Source organism: Meriones unguiculatus, chromosome 9 (assembly GCF_030254825.1).
Source record: "Meriones unguiculatus strain TT.TT164.6M chromosome 9, Bangor_MerUng_6.1, whole genome shotgun sequence".
Classification (NCBI taxonomy): Eukaryota; Metazoa; Chordata; class Mammalia; order Rodentia; family Muridae; genus Meriones; species Meriones unguiculatus.
Genome location: NC_083357.1, coordinates 118,877,749 through 118,894,232, shown reverse-complemented (window position 1 = coordinate 118,894,232; position 16,484 = coordinate 118,877,749). Strand labels below are relative to the sequence as shown.

General features: G+C 45.0%; 1 protein-coding gene across 4 annotated transcripts in view; it reads left to right on the top strand.

The window, feature by feature from the left end:
- The window catches only part of Tmtc4 (transmembrane O-mannosyltransferase targeting cadherins 4), a 57,701-nt gene extending 44,501 nt beyond the window's left edge, over window positions 1-13,200 (top strand). For all 4 annotated transcript variants that reach the window (XM_060391660.1, XM_060391658.1, XM_021644402.2 and 1 more), the window contains exons 14-18: window positions 137-278; window positions 5,311-5,425; window positions 6,750-6,862; window positions 10,124-10,193; window positions 11,976-13,200. In XM_060391660.1, coding sequence (XP_060247643.1) covers window positions 137-278; window positions 5,311-5,425; window positions 6,750-6,862; window positions 10,124-10,193; window positions 11,976-12,124 — 589 coding nt within the window. In that variant the 3' untranslated portion in view covers window positions 12,125-13,200. The remainder of the gene's footprint in view (window positions 1-136; window positions 279-5,310; window positions 5,426-6,749; window positions 6,863-10,123; window positions 10,194-11,975) is intronic.
- Window positions 13,201-16,484: the final 3,284 nt, after the last annotated feature.

Genomic DNA, 16,484 nt, shown 5'->3' with positions numbered 1-16,484 from the left:
CCCTTCCCTTCCCTTCTCTTCTCTTCTTTTCTTTTCATTCTGCCAGGGACAAAGAGTGCACCTCTCCATTTGGGCAGTCATCTAATCTTCTTTCTTTTTTGTTTACCTTTTGTAAAAAAAAAAAATGTTTTTCCAGGCCAGACTTTGCAGCCGCATGGATGAATTTGGGAATAGTTCAGAACAGCCTGAAACGGTTTGAGGCTGCAGAGCAAAGCTACCGGACAGCTATTAAACACAGGCGGAAATACCCAGACTGCTACTACAACCTTGGGCGGCTGGTAAGGGCAGACCGCCCCCGTTCCCATCACCTTACCCAGATGACCCTCTTAAACCCATCCAGCGCACTCCACATTATAAAGCCTCCTATGTGCTTATCGCATTTGAAAGTAGTGATTAGACTTCTTTGTGTGCGCTGCTGAAGTTCCAGTGAATGAGCCATCCAGGTTATAAAATCATAAAGGCAACAGATCAAATGAAAATTCTGTACATCCCTTCTGCCCTGGGAAGCATGTTCTAGGGGCCCATTTCCTGATAAACATTCTTGTTTGTTTTTAAAACATGAATTGAATAGGAACTAAGACTTAAAAACAAACCTGTAACTGTTTTGTGGGCTTCCTTGTTATCATTCCCCAAGGGAGCAGATCTCTTCCTTTGCAAGGGGACATCTTCCCCAAAAAGACAGCTTCAGGGTTAGAGCATTTATGTGAAAGGGCCTTGCAGTTACTTGGTAATAGAAACTAAGATGTTTGAACTAGTTTGTGTTTCTCGTTGTTGGCAGAATATTTAGGGCAATCTGATTGCTCTTAATTTTCTTGACAAATGAAAATAATGAGACTCAAAGAGCATAGCTCTTTAAACAAGAGTCTTACAGACTTGCCAGGAGAAATTGGTAAGGGAAGTTCTGCTGATTGTACGCACAGTGAGGAGACATTGAAGAGAGTGCACAGCTTCCCAGGTAGGTAGCGCCCTCAGGCTGAGACAGGCTGCTACCAGCAGTGGACGTTGCTCTTTGTCTAAGCAATGCCGTAGTGCCCTCACAGTAGTCATCCGCATGACACCTCACCTCTTTTGACCACTTGTTCCGTGTAACGTGTGCGGAGCTTGTCCTTGCCACTTTGTGGGTTCTTCTTTCTCCCTATCGCCCTTCACCCCATTCCACCCCCTGTCACTTGATAGGAGAGGGGAGAAAAAGAGAGATCCCCAAATGTAATGTCTTTCTTTTCATTTCTTCTTTGAGCGTAACTACTAACAAGCTGCAGCCAACCCTTTTGAACAACCAACATCCACCAACACCGCCTCTTGGGGCCTTAGTGCTCATGTGCACGTGCGCACATACAGACATTAACACTCACACATACACACCCTCTGGAAAGTTCCTAGAATTCCAAATGTCACATAGTCACAAACACTATCTGCAGCTGGCAAAACCATGCCTCTGCTGGAGCACGAGGCAAATCATAGTCAGCTGCTACGGACGGTCAGAAGCAGCCCCACATCCCCACACCTCGGATTAAAGCAAAACATATTCCTGCAGTATTTCTGTGTTTTTTAAAGAAACTAAAATTCTGTAATTATAAACACCCCTTGGCATCACCTGCCTCTGGGAAGCATCCCTCTCTGGACTTTGACCTGAAGACCATTTCAAAACAGAAGGGAAACCCAGAAAACCTTGGATGTTTGGGGCCATTTAATAGGAAGAATAGGCTTCCATTTTTACCATGATATGAATAACTTTGACCTTTAACATGTTTGTTCCGGAATAATGAGTCATGATTTTGTCAACTACACAGGAAGAAAGAACAGAGGAAACACAATGGTGAGACACATGACAGCAGGCAGAAAGACTGTCTTTCTCATGTTGGACAAGTCACTTTAAATGGGCAGATAATGCTTGTAGGAGAAACTTTAGAGTGATGTAGTGTTTATGTTATTATTTTAAAACACCAACCTTGTCTTAGTTGTAAAGTACGACAGGAAGGCGGCGTTTCTAGGAGTCTAGTCCAGGAGTCGCTTCCTGCAGGGCACAGTAGAGGTGCGGCAGCGACAGGACTCCTGGGGAATAACGAGCAAAAGCAGGGTGTCTGTCGTCCTCATCAGCTGACTCCTGGACTGCTGGGCCCTGAGTGTTTATACATTTCAGATGCGTGTTTTGTGATCTACTTTGTCCTCGTATGCTGACTAGCCTTCTCCCTGAAACCATAAGACCAGGAAGTACTAACCCTCTCATAGATAAGCTATGGTGGAGGACACTTTAACTCCAGGGAGTCCAAGACCTCAGTCACATACCGAGCAGGGCCAGTCCTCAGAGTTCACAAGGGAGTGTGCTGTTTAACCTAAGTCTGTAGGTGGAGGGGGAGCCACCAGCTTTGTTGGGTGGGCCGGCTGACATCAGCCTCCATCCCTGTGAAGTCTGTGGTGTTTCCCTGGTCTAGATGGCTCCTCTCAGTTACTGCTTATAGCCAAGTGAGTGCACCTGCCGCTGCTCCCATATCACAGCTGTTCTATACCCTCACTTCCTCCCCACTCACTGCCTGTCGCGGCCGCTCCTTGGATTTGAAAACCAGAATTTATGCTAACTGAGCCCCAGCAGGAGTGGCTTCCAAGGAGAACAGAGCTAGAATAAGCTTGGGTGGCGAATTCTAGTCTCCTCTCACTGCGATTGTCATAGTGCTGAAACAATGGAGACCTCGCCTAGAATAAGCTTGGGTGGCGAGTTCTAGTCTCCCCTCACTGCTATTGTCATAGTGCTGAGACAGTGGAGACCTCGCCTAGAATAAGCTGGATGGTGAGTTCTAGTCTCCCCTCACTGCTATTGTCATAGTGCTGAGACAGTGGAGACCTCGCCTAGAATAAGCTGGATGGTGAGTTCTAGTCTCCCCTCACTGCTATTGTCATAGTGCTGAGACAGTGGAGACCTCGCCTAGAATAAGCTTGGATGGCGAGTTCTAGTCTTTCCCTTCACTGTGATTGTCATAGTGCTTAGGCAATGGAGACCTCAAAATTGTTTGCCTATGGTGTTACCTCGGGGCCTGTTGTGCAAGGCTAGTGCTCTCCGTTGTGGTTTAATTATCCAGCTTTGCCCAGGACAGCTTAAAAGCATTGGGAATTAATCTTCAACAGCTCAGCCAGCCCGTTTATATATCCGAAAACAAGAGGGACTTAATCACTTCCAGGGGTCTGCTCTAGAAGTTGCCTTTTTATGATGGGAGACAGATGCTCGCCTTGATCTGCGGGCTCCGATAAGAAGATGTGATCTCATTGTGGAAGAAATAGGAAGAGCTGCCTTATTTGGGACATGATGTGCTGTTGGTTGAGGGTGGTGGTGTCAGTGATGGGGAGGAGGACTGTTGACTGCAGTCATGATGGGTTTTAAAAAAGAGAAAGCATGCTAAGTATTTTAAACTGGGAAGACAGCACAGGGAATTGGCCAAGACAGTTGTGGGAAGAACAAAAATGGAAATGTTATATTAATACAGAGATTAATAATGAAACCGTAGGTTTGGGGGAGGCATGTGGATGGAAGGAGACTTGAACGCAGAAGAATCTACCTTATGACCCTGGGGCAGTGGGAAAAAGAAGGAGCCATTTGGAGACAGCCAGTAGGAGAAAGGGTAGAATGAGAGTTGAGGGAAAACATGGTCCTCTGTCCTGTCCTTCTTAGGCTGACAAAAAAATGTGTTAGGAGTTAGATGGTAAAGAACCCCAACGAGTATGGGATGCGTGAAGAACTTGCAGGGAAATAACACCTGTCCCCCCTGCTGCGTGTTAAAGCACGATGCTTCTGTCTCCCTCAAGTGTGTGTAAAGGAAGAGTAGCCATGGAGACAGAACGAAAACTTACTACTTGATTCACCTTCAGCAAGCATCAATAGTCAGAATGGGAACAAGTTGGAAGGAGAGAAGGACTTGAGTTGTGTGACAGGTGTACTGTGTCACCACTGACTCTGCCTGACTCTGGGGCTCCAGGGAGTTGACACAATGTATCCAAATGGCTCTTGTTTTCATTTTGAGTTTAGATATTCAAACCATTCTACACAAGCAGATTAGGCATATAGCATGCACACACAATGCTGCTTCCCCTGCTCCCTGACGCTTCTGTGCGTGTGGTGAGGGTGAGCCTGTTTGTGCACATGGAAGCCAAAGATGAGCAGTGGGTGTCTTTCTCTGTGGCTCTGTACTTCCTGAAAAGCGTCTCTCACTGTTTCAGACCTTGCCATATTCAACTAGATTGGCTGGCCAGTGAGCCTCCTGGGGTCCACGTGTCCCTGTTCCCCACCCAGTTCTGGGGTTGCATGTGTGTGTCAGCAGGCTTGCTTTTTATGAGTGCAGCACTACCCACTGAGCCATTTCCCCAGCTTACTAAAAGTTTGTGATCACGTAGAATACTCATTTACTGTTCTAAATAATACTTTATCAGAGATGAACTATGGAAACTGGATTACTTGGCTACTTTATTGGGTTCTTTTTCCTACCTCCCTAAACATGCCTATTCCTTTCAATCCCTCAACACTAGGTAAGAGACAAAGAAGATTAGAGGGGAAAAGGGCATCAGTATCTTTAAACTGCTTCCTGCTCACTCAGGTCTTTGGGGGCAAGTGTGACCTTCATCTCCAACCAGCAACCAGCAAATAGCAACAGCAGCAGGAGCAAGCAGAAACCAGCAACAGGGAGAGCAGCAGCCTCTGCAGACCCTCGGTAGTTCTGACATTTTTATACCTTCTCAAGAGTCCTCATAATTCTAGATATAAACTATCTGCAGCTGACAAAGTCGCACTCCTGCTAGAGCACAGGGCAAATCATACTCAGCTGCTGTGGACAGTCTGAAGCAACCCTGTATCCCACACCTGGGATTAAAACAAAAACATATTTATATAACGTCTCTGGGTTTTTAAAGAAACAAAAGTTTATAGGGGCCTTTCTGGATGAGAGAGAGATTGCAATGATCAGGGCTTTTCAGTAGCAGGAAGTGTGACCTCATACATGTGATCAAGCAAGTAACAGGTTATGTAGTTTCCTGGCTTAGGACCCAGGCCGCCTGGTTTTAATTCCTGACCTTTCATCTCTGGATGTGTGACTGAGCATGTCACTCAATTCCCCATTGTCTTGGTTGCTGCATCTCTAAAGGTGGGTTTGTGGTGGCATCTGCTTCTTTGGCATTGTTTTCCAAGTTGATAGGAAGAATGAGAAGCTCCGTGAGTGAGGGTTGTTCTTGTTTGTTTTGGGGGATTTTGTTTGTCTTGTTGACAATGTCTTAGAGATGATAAAAGGCAGAAGAGTTGGAGTTTTGACTTCAGGGGTTCTTTGTTTTCAGTATGCAGATCTGAATCGCCATGTGGATGCACTGAACGCGTGGAGAAACGCCACGGTGCTGAAGCCAGAGCACAGCCTGGCATGGAACAACATGATCATACTGCTGGACAACACAGGTGCAGAGGAGGAGACCGTGGCTGCAGGCCTGTGCTCGGAGTCATAGGCTAAAGTCACTCCCACAGTTTAGAAGATATTTAAAATGGGTGTGGTGGGTCACACCTTTAATCCCAGCACTTGGGAGGCAGAGGCAGGCAGAGCTCTGGGCTTGAGGTCAGCCTGGATGAGACTAAGAAAGGAAGAGAGGGAGAAAGAAAAAATCAGTCTTGGTTACTAGGTGTTAACAAAAATCTGTTTTTTTCCTGGGGACTGGGAAGATGGCTGAACCCTCCGTACCCACATAAAAAGCGTAGGTGTGAGATAGAGACCTGTAACCCCAGCACTGGGGAAATAGAGACAGAAGATTCCTGGGGACTCACTAGCTAGCTAGATTAACCTGAGTAGTGAGCTATAAGTGCATCGACACGCTCTCCCCGTCTTGAAGAATAAATTGCATAAGGCAGCTGGTGCTGACTCTGTGCATGCACATGCAGCGCTTCCAGCACACACAGCAGTGTTGTCTGTCTTTCTAGAAAATGAAACTGCCTCTAACATGGCGGAGCATGATGTGATGAAAGTCGTACTGCACTTAGAATTAGTGTTGTGCCCTGGAGGAGGGTATGAGGTCAGGTCTTGTTTGATCTGGAGGCGATCACTTCGCCATACCACCCTTCAGTTGGAGACAACTGTAATGGCTTGTGGGTTGATGGGTGGAAGCTGCAGGCCCACATAGGGTCTGCTCTCAGGACTGTGCTCAGAGCAATGGATTCTTCCTTAAGAAACGATGCTGATGACTCAATCTGACGTCTCAGCCCATTGCAGACCAGATGAAGCCAGTTAGCGGGTTCTCTGCTCCCCTTGTTTACTATCTTACCATATTGGAGATCAACCCTGGGGCCTTGGATGTGGCAGGCAATTTCTCTGCCAAGTGAGCTCTAGCCGTAGTCCTCCCCTGCCTTCTTAAAAATTCAGCCATCCTTAATAAACCTTGGTGATACTTTGACAGGATCAAAAGCTCACAAGCCATCTAAAGCGTGTGGACACTTGCTTTCTGAGACAGACACAAGGCATGTGTGTGGGTGTGAGAATAGTCACCAGTCTGTGCTGCTTTGTACTTTATGTCCTTGCTTGGGTATAACTTGTCTGGGAGAAAGTTTAGATGTGGTTTTCCAAATGTCGTGAAAGACCTCTTCCGTTAGAATTGTGCTGAGCTATCATGTCTCCTGGGCTCATTAGGCTGTGGGTTCTTCTCAAGCAGCATTTTCATAATTGTGCGTAATGAATACTAGTCCTCCTGTAGACAGGTAAAGACACAAGTTCAGTGGTTTTCATTTCTCCTCCCAGGTAACTTAGCCCAGGCTGAAGCAGTCGGAAGAGAGGCACTGGAATTAATTCCGAATGATCACTCCCTTATGTTCTCGTTGGCCAACGTTCTGGGGAAATCCCAGAAATACAAGGTACGTAGACCACGGGCCTCGGTGGTCTGCAGTCAGTCCAGCAGCTGACAGGAGCCATCCGTAGTTCAGTGGAGAGTTAGGCCAGAGCATGAGCACCAGGGAAGCGCTTGGTCCAATTGTTTCCTTAAGTAGACATGTGTGGTCAAGCCCAGGGTCCTTTCTCATCAGAAACCATTTTGTTCCTTGTGGAGAGAAGACTGAGCTGCTGGTGCTGGACTCCTGTGAGACACGGTTGGTGTCAAGACAACTTACACAGTGCCATCCCTCCAGGACATACCCTCCTTTTCTGCGTGAACAGTCTACTTTGTCCCTTGCAGTAAGGCAGGAGAACTGGGGTTGTCTGTGGGTCCTACCTTTTGCATTTTATTCAGCTAGATTTCTCCCCTGAATTGTGTGATCGGCAAAACCCTAAAGATTTTTGACCAATGAAAACCACAAGATCTTAACTCTGGTGCTGAGGTGTAGCTCCGTGATAGAAGGCTTGCCTAGGATGTGTGAGACCCTGGAGTTGACCTCCAGACATGCACACACACACACACACACAGCCTCTTCCACTAAGGTTTACAAGAGTCTTGCTGTATTTTGTTATATAGCCCAGGCTGGCCTTCTTCTATCCTGTTGTCTTAGCCTCCCAAGTACCTGAGAGTTCAGGGATCCAAACCCTCCAGCCCCCACTGGTGCTTCTCTTTAAAGAAATAAGTAAAAAAAAAAAAAAAATATATATATATATATATATATATATATATATATATTTACTTATTTCTCTAAATAAGTAAATATATATTTACTTATATATATTATATATATATACTGGGATTATAGGTGTGCACTACCGCACCTTGGTTCTTATTTATTAATCTTTTAACCTTTTTATGTGGATGGTGTTTTGCCTGCATGTATGTCTGTGAGCCACGCGTGTGCATTGCCCATGGAGGCCAGAAAAAGGCATGACATCCAGTGGGGCTGGAGTTACAGATGGTTGGGAGGAGCCAAATGTGTGCTGGGAGTACAACGCAGGTGTTTGCAAGTGAGCCGGCTCTCCAGCCCTTGACTATATTTTAAACACAGATGAGTGTGTTTAAAAGGTAATATCATGTCATTATTAGAACTGTAGGTAGCTGAAAAGTGAAAATTTGGTTGCATTTCAGCTACTTGACTATTCTAGGCACAGGCTCTGAGGGACTATGTGCCACAAACTGCCAGCTGTACTGACTTTTGCCTGAGTGGATCGGAAGGAAGGCGAGCATGCTGTGCTTTAAACTTCACATCAGACTGTCTACTCCCTTTCTGGAGGCCCTTAGGACATCCCATCAGAGGGCACAGACTTGGGCTTAAAGACCTGCTGCTTCTGTAATGTTTTGCCTTCTGGGTCCTCTTTATCTAGACCTCCACTTGTTCTAAAGACCCAAATTGCACGGCCGTTTCCAGCTCAAAGCCTTGTTAAAGGCAGTGTATAATGTACTTGGGGAGAGAGTGTGTTACTTTTCCTTTGTGTTTATAAACAAAACCTCCACTTTCAAATGAGGGTTGTATGTATTCATTCACAGGTATAAACCAGCACATTTCCTGAGCCTACAGGCATCCAGATCGCTCTATGGAGCAGCTTAAAAAGAGTTCTGCTTTCCTGAACAGGGCCATTAAGAGCCAATGGGATGGATGGGCACTCAGGAGCTTTGAACACCTTTAAGCCCATCTTCACCCTCACGCTCAGATGCAGTCCAGGACTGCTGGAGCATGCACTCAAGGCTCCCAGAGACAGCAGGTTGTGCCCATACTCACGTGCCCTGAGACCTGCCTTTCCTGGGACATCCCTGTGTTGGCATGCTGCAGTGTTTTGATTTTTAGTCTTGGAAACCTGATTCAAGCTTCCTCTTTCACTTCTGGTCCCCCTGCCAACTTCAGCCTTGCCATTAGGAGTAGCCACCCCCTAAAGATGTGTGAACCTCAAGCGCCTGGCCACAATCAGTGTCACCAATTCTTCACTACCCTGGGACAGCGTGGCCTTGACATTTGAGCAGTTAGGGAAATGAGAAATCGTGGGGACCCCAGAAGGAGTCACCCATCCCCGCAGCAGTGTGTTCCCGAGAACCACTTGGAGGCAGCAGAGCCTCCGAAAGGTCCTCACTCTCTCTGGCTCTCTTATTTCTGCAGTTTTAGGTGTTAAATGAAAATGTTCAAAAATTACCAGAACAAGCATAGCTGCATGGAAACCTGCCATTTGGGTTTTGGTTTTTTTTTTTTTTTTTTTTTTTTGGGTTCTGCAGCTTCTCTAAAATGTTGGCTGAATCCTAGGTCTCCCTGAAGGCTGTTCAGCTGCTGGCGCTGGGATGCAGACACTGACTCACCACCAGTGTCAGGTGGCTTTGTTCAGTTTCCTTTGAGGAAACTTCTACATGACCAGCCTTTCTGTGGGCGCTGTGGCTCAGAGTTGTCCACCTAGATGCCAAGCCTGCTTCCCAGGACTCCCTTGGACTATCCATGGCAAAGAAGCTGCTGTACCTGCATGTAGAAAGTACAGAGGCAGAAAGCCCACTCAGTAAATCACGTAGCATGTGAGACGTGAAAGTTTCCCCCGTCCAACAACATGGGAGTATAAGCGGCATCCTTTAACACAGGCATGCGGACACCCGCGTGTGGCCTGCGCTGTGTTAATGGATGGGAGTGGCTTCTGGGCTCAGGCGGGAAGGAAACCACTTCTCCCTGCTTCCTAGTGACTCTACTGCCAGTAAGGACAGCTTCGAGGATGTGTACACGAGCCCAGCCATGCGCACCAGGGCGTTTGGTCACAGTCATACACGGTGCTGGGTGGCTTCCATCATAGGCGGCCATTTCTTCCTCATTCTCCATGCTACTTGCTGCTGAGTGAGGGATGCAGCTTCATCTGGAATACCGAAGGTTGTCTGGGTTCCTGGGGTATTCATGCCCCTACCTTGAGAGTCTGCAAGCAGGCTGCCAGTTCAGGCTGGGCATGCTGCCTTCATGGGTATCTTTGTCAGCTTCGTCCTTTCCTCCTGAATCAAGTCATTTGAATCAGGCTGCAAGATCCCAGCCTTGTCTGAGCTGGAGCTCATGGGCTGCATCAGCTCCTCTTCGGGCACCACTGTGTTCTGCCAACCCTTGTCGCCTTCCTTGCTAGTTCCTCTAGCCCCTTTCAGCAAAGCTGTCTCTGGAAAGGGTAGGGGGATACAAAGCAATAATGATAGAAGGTAAGATGATTGTTTTTGCTTGATCTGTAACACCTGTGTGCATTTCGTGTTTTAGGAGTCTGAAGCTTTATTCCTCAAGGCAATTAAAGCAAATCCAAATGTTGCAAGTTACCACGGTAATTTGGGTAAGAAAATTTTCCATTTGAATTGTTGAAATCCTGTTGTTGTGTATTATGCAATCATATATAACATATAATACATATTGTATGGATATATTTAACCCTTTGCAAAAGTAATTTTGAAAGGGAACCTGTGTTGACCCTGCTCAAAATATTTCTGTATTAATTTATTCAGTTTTCATCTCAGTCATGGCTCCTTCCTCCTCTCCTCCCAGTCCCATCATCCTTCAGAATAGCGGAGCTCCCCTACCCAGATACCCCAGCTCATCTATTCACATGAGGACTGAATTTGTCTTCTTTGTGGCCTCGTAGGGAAGTTCCATCAGGGGGAAGTGATCAAAAAGCAGGCAACAAAGACCATGTCAGAGATATCCCCTACTCTCCTAACCAGTGGGCCCACATGAAGCCCAAGATGCCCACCGGGCTTATTTTCTTGGGGTCTGTGCATTGTAGTATGTCTGTCCTATACTATATGACTAAAATCTGCTTATAAGTGAGTATATTCCATGTGTGTCTTTCTGGGTCTGTGTTGCCTCACTTAGGATGATCTTTTCTAGTCCCATCCATTTGCCTACAAATTTCAAGATCTCATTGTTTGTAATGGCTGAATAGTATTCCATTGTGTAAATGTACCACATTTTCTTTATCCGTTCTTTGGTTGAGGGACATGTAGGTTGTTTCCAGTTTCTGGCTAATATGAAAAAGTTGCTGTGAACATGTTTGAGCAGATGTCCTTGTTGTATGGTGGAGCGTCTTTTGAATGTATGCCCAGAAATATAAGTATTCCCAGTTTTCTGGGAAAGCGCCAGATTGATTTCCAAAGTGGTTGTACAAGTTTGCACTCCCACCAGCAATGGAGGAGGGTTCCCCATTCTCCACATCCTTGTCAGCATGTGTTGTCACTTGAGTTTTTGATCTTAGCCATTCTGACAGTGTAAGATGGAATCTCAGAGTTGTTTTGATTTACATTTCCCTCAAAAAAATTTTTTAATGGGCTGATTTTATAGCTTAGCATAGAGTGCTCTATGGGGCCTGTGTTCACACTCCTGTGCCTCACGAAAAACATTCCTTATACCAAGCAGGCTTAGAGTGCTGAAGATGCACTGTAGTGTAACTATCATTTTACAGTCTGATTCTGATGTTACAGCCCCTCTTTCAACCTAGAAACAGCTGTTATTTCACCAAAAGGTATATGGAAATCTTCCCTTAAGTGTGTGGTTTTAGACAGGTCAGCAGTTAAGAACACTGGCAGCTCTTGAAAAGGCCAGATTTGGTTGCTGGTACCCACCCAGAAGCTCACGACCCTCTCCAATCCCAGTTCTAGAGCGCCCAACATCTTCTAGCTCCCATAGGTCCCGGGCACTGCATGCATGTGGTACACATACATATATGCAGACCAAATAAAATTTTAAAAAATCTAAAATAAGTTATGGGCTTCTTTATAAGGAGTAAGATAAGAGGCTGGACCTTGGCATAGTGCAAGCGCAGTACAGTGCTGACTAGCTAGAAGTTTCACAGCAGCATGGAAACAGTCATGTGCCCTTGTAATAACATTTCTGGAAGCACGTGAATCCCACCTAATGATAAGAAGAAACCCTGAGTACCAGGCAGGGTCCAGAGGGTACTCCCCAGGGTGTATAATTACAATAAATAAAGCTTTCAGTACAAACAATATTTTTTTAAACAGTGACCGCTGTAAAGGCTTTGCAGTATCCTTTGTGCATATGTTTAGGGATCCTGCAAGTTAGTCAAAGCGCTTCCAGCCAAATTCATCCCTTGCTGTTTCAGCTGTGCTCTATCATCGCTGGGGACACCTCCATGCGGCCAAGAAACACTATGAGATCTCCTTGCAGCTTGACCCTGTGGCAGCCGGCACCAAGGAGAACTACAGTCTTCTGAGAAGGAAGCTGCAGCAACTGCAGAAGAAAGACGTCTGAGCTGCCTCTCGGGTTTTGACTTTGTGCATGTGCGCACGAGGCCTCTCTTCAGATTGTGTGCTTACGTTTAGCTATTTAAAATTCTTCTATTTTATTTTATTTATTCTACTGTTAGTTCTTTCTATGAAAACAAAGACATGCAAAAAGATTAATAGCACCAGCAATACACTCTTGAATGCTTGATAGATTTTTTTGCATTGAAATTGTATTTTTTCACACAACCCAAATGTAGTTCTAAAATCCAAAAAAAATGAAGCCTTAAAAAAAAAAGAGAGAAAAGCTTATTTTGAGTGGATTTTGCCTGTGTTAAACCTACATCTGGGGTGTGTTTGTTAGGATGAGGTGCTCTGGCCTGGACATGGCTGACTTCTACAACTTGCAAAAGCATCAAATGTGTCTATATATTAGCATGTTTATTTAACGATAAGAAATAGTAAATTAAGATTTGGGGTTTTTTAAGTCTCTTTTTGAAACAGTATAGCTTGAACTTTGTAAGAAATTATTTATTTACATTTTTGTGTTGGACAGGATAAACAATTGAATGAAGAAGGGAAAATGTTAGCAACTGGTGTAGCTGTGCATTTTTCTTCCGTAGGAGGATACGACTCCCATGCTTTTTTGCGTGTGTGTTCTCCAGCATGTGTGATGTTGGTGCACAGGATCCTATCCCACGGAAGACCACTGTTGGTGGAGCACCCCTGCCGTGCTGCAGGCGCCTGGGCTTTGCTCTGTCGGTTTTCAGAGGGCTGTGTGTCCGTGTGTGCTGTTTTCCTGTTTTCAGAGGGCTGTGTGTCCGTGTGTGCTGTTTTCCTGTTTTTAGCTGTGGAGTGAGTCCCTTTCACTTCATGTACCTACAGGCATTAGTTTGTCCACAAAGTACAAAAAGATAAATTCTCTTCAAAAGAAGTCGCAGCTCTGGATTGTATGGTGTTCTTACAAATTGGGTTGTTTTTCCTTGTCTTATTATATTTCAACAATTTGTTTACTTAGTTTGTTCTTTATATACTGTTGACCTAATAATTTATGCAATCTCTAATTTCTTATGCAGTAAAGTTATCACACCAACTGACATGAAACTGTTTTCTTAGTATTTTTGTTCTCCCTTCCCTTAAAGTGAATTCAGTTCTTTTCTAGTATGACTTGTATACAGTTTTATGGCCCACTGTTCCTTCCTAAGTAACAGCATAAGGGTGGAAGGGCTTCTTTTAGCCCAGTTTCAGGGTACAGCGCATGGTGGCCAGAGCATGAGGCACCTGCTATGACACATCGGCAGTCAGGACACAGCAGTGCATGCTGCTGCTCTGCTTGCTCTCGTGTTCGCTGCAGGCCCCTGCCTGTGGGGTGCTGCCACTCACATCTGTGCTGGCTCTTACCACCCCTCCTAGCACACAGGCTTTGCTCCTAGGTGGCTCTAAATCCAGTCAAGTTTTAAACAAACAAACCATCACAGGCCTATTTTATAGAGTTATATTATGAAATTATTGAGGTTCAAATAATGAGATAGATAGATCCATATTGCTAGATTTAGTTCTGTATACTCAATTTTAGAGTACAACTTTCATTTTTAATTAAAAGCAAATGGAAGAATCAGTGTGTGGACAGGAGCCAGGCCTGGGGCTATGTGTCTATAATCCCATGCACTTGGGAGTATCACAGATTCAAGGCCTGCTTATGCTGTAGAGTGAATTCAAGACCACATTGGGCAGCGTAGTGAGACCCTGTCTTAAAGTTTAAAAATGAGGGCTGGAGAGATGGCTTAAGGGTTCAGAGCACTCGCTGCTCTTCCAATGGTCCTGAGTTCAATTTCCAGCGCACACATGGTGGCTCACAACCATCTATAATGAGATCTGGTGCCCTCTTCCGGCCTGCAGCTGTACATGCAAACACAACACTATATACATAATAAATAAATCTTAAAAAAAAAATGACAGGTCTGTTAGGGGTTTTTCTAGGAGCAAAACCAATAAAATGAGTGTGTGTGTTTATCTCTTTAAAAGGTTATTAGACTGGCTTGCAGATAGCCTTTGGTCTAAAACCCACATTGTAAAGCTAGAGAAACTGGGTTCTATTATCAGTAAAGGAAGGCAGAAGCAGTGGCAAGCATAGGGTAGATGAACTCATCAGCAAGACGCAAAGGCAAGCAAGCAAAAAGCTTTCACTTGCAGACCTTGAAATTGGGCTGCTGCAGGATCATTAGCCCATATTTAGGATGTGGTCTTCCACTTCAGGTAGCTTAGTCAAGGCAATCTCTCACAGGTGTTTGTCTTTTAGTTGGATCCAGAGCCAATCAAGTTAATGACCAAACAGTAATTATTTATTTGAGACAGGGTTTCTCTGTGTAGCTTGGTTGTCCTGGACTACTTTGTAGACCAGGCTGGCCTTGAACTCACAGAGATCCACCTGCTTCTGCCTCCCTGAGTACTGGGATTACAGGCATGTACAATTGTGCCTGGCTCCAAACAGATAATAGTGATGTCTGTATATTGTAGACCACAACCTATCAGTGCAGACCAGAAGGAATGGGGATGCCTGCACTCACTTTCTGGGGACAGGGCTGTGTATGTAGACCTGTAGACCAGCGGCTGCAATTTGTAGTGGTTGAAAAAATGTCAGCAAAGAAGGTGCCGTGTTTCAAACATTGCTTTAAATGGCCCCAAATGACACTGACGGTTTATATGGGGGCGTGTTATTAATTTTCCTGTAGGGCGTAGCTTGGCAGAAATAGATGTATGCTACTTTTTGAGGGTAAAGAAAAACATTTCTTTTGAAAGCTCCTTTAGGAACCTTCCTCTTTTTTTTTTTTTTCCCTTCCCACTGATAAAGTTTTTTCCAATAAAGGTGTGTGCATCTGGTCCCCTGCCTACAGAACAAACCCCTTAACTCTTGCCACTTTGGGGAAAATGGTCAGTTAATACTTCAGGAAGCATTTCATGGCTGCAGATTTTTGGAAGTCCATTATGTGGGCTGTTTTTCTTCTGGTCTTAAAGAGCTGTGGTATGTTTCTTGATTATTCTTCTCTACTTCTCTACTTCTCTACTTCCCTTATGTATGTGTTTGTGTAGTTTGAGACAGGGTCTTGGCTTACCCAACTAGCCTCAAACTCAATGATCCTCTGCCTCAGCTTCCAAAGTGGCTGGATTACACCACCACACCTGGCTAATACCTGTCTTATTTTAATGTTTTGATTGTTAATGGCAGATGGGGGCAACATCTAAACATGAGGAAATCTGATCACAGTCTTTTACTTCTTTGGGTTTTGTTGTTTTGTCTTGTTTGTTTTGTTTGTTTCTCTCAGTTCAGCATATGTTACTGCAAGTTTTCTGCCTGGTCACTCACGCAGATTTGTTTCTGCTAGATGCAGGCTTAAATTCTTTTAAGTTTCATCCCATTAGGCACAGCCATAACCCTTACAGTGCCCTCTGGTTCCAGGCCACATAGTGCCTAGCGCGTCCATTGCATGTGATTTCATTACTGAGTTGAACCGTCACACAGACTTAGAGCAGCATCAGAGCTCTGGACACTGTCTCTATTCTTGTTCAGCCTGCTTGAATCTGGGTGATTGATCCAGATCTATGTCTTGTTTCTCCCAGTGTAACATCCTAGATAATTCATTTATATTATTCTACCCATTTCTCAAATCTAAAGTGGGCCATAAGATTTTTTATAAGAAGATGAGATGCTCAGTTGGCCCTGAGATAAATAACAAATGGCAGAGTCAGTTTTTCAAAAAAGTAGCTGTGGCAAAAGCAGAGTTAGCATTAAATGCCTGTTCCCTCCTTCACTCAGTAAAAAGTGCCTACAGTGTCAGCCACTTTTATATTGCTATGATAGAAACGCTGTGGCCAAGGCAACCTACAGAAGAAAGCTTATTTGGATTAATGGTTCCAGAGGAAATCCATTATGGCATAGCAGAGGCTGAGGGCCCACACCTCCAGTGGCGAGCATGGAGGAGAGAAGGCACTCGGCCTGGGGAAGGCTTGAGACCTTAGCCTGCCAGCAGTAGTATATCCTTGAGCAAGGTCATGCCACCTCAGCCTACCCAAACAGGATTCAAACAGCTGAGCGTATGAGGACATTGTCATTTAAACTGCTACACCTATTCTGTGCCAGAGACATCTTAGGCCTTGGACATAAAGAATGAGAGGATGTGGACAAGGCCCCTTTGGCTTTCATAAACTCTGGTAGTCCTTGACTCAGTCGTCCATGGACATCAAAGGATGGCTGCTTGGGGTTAACCTAAGAGATCCGTGACTAATTTCCCATTTTACTTTTTAATCATGGCTTCTAAACTGAGAGTTGTATCTGTGTGGACTGTGGCTGTGCCTCAGTGACAGAGTGCTAATCTAGCATGCACAAGACT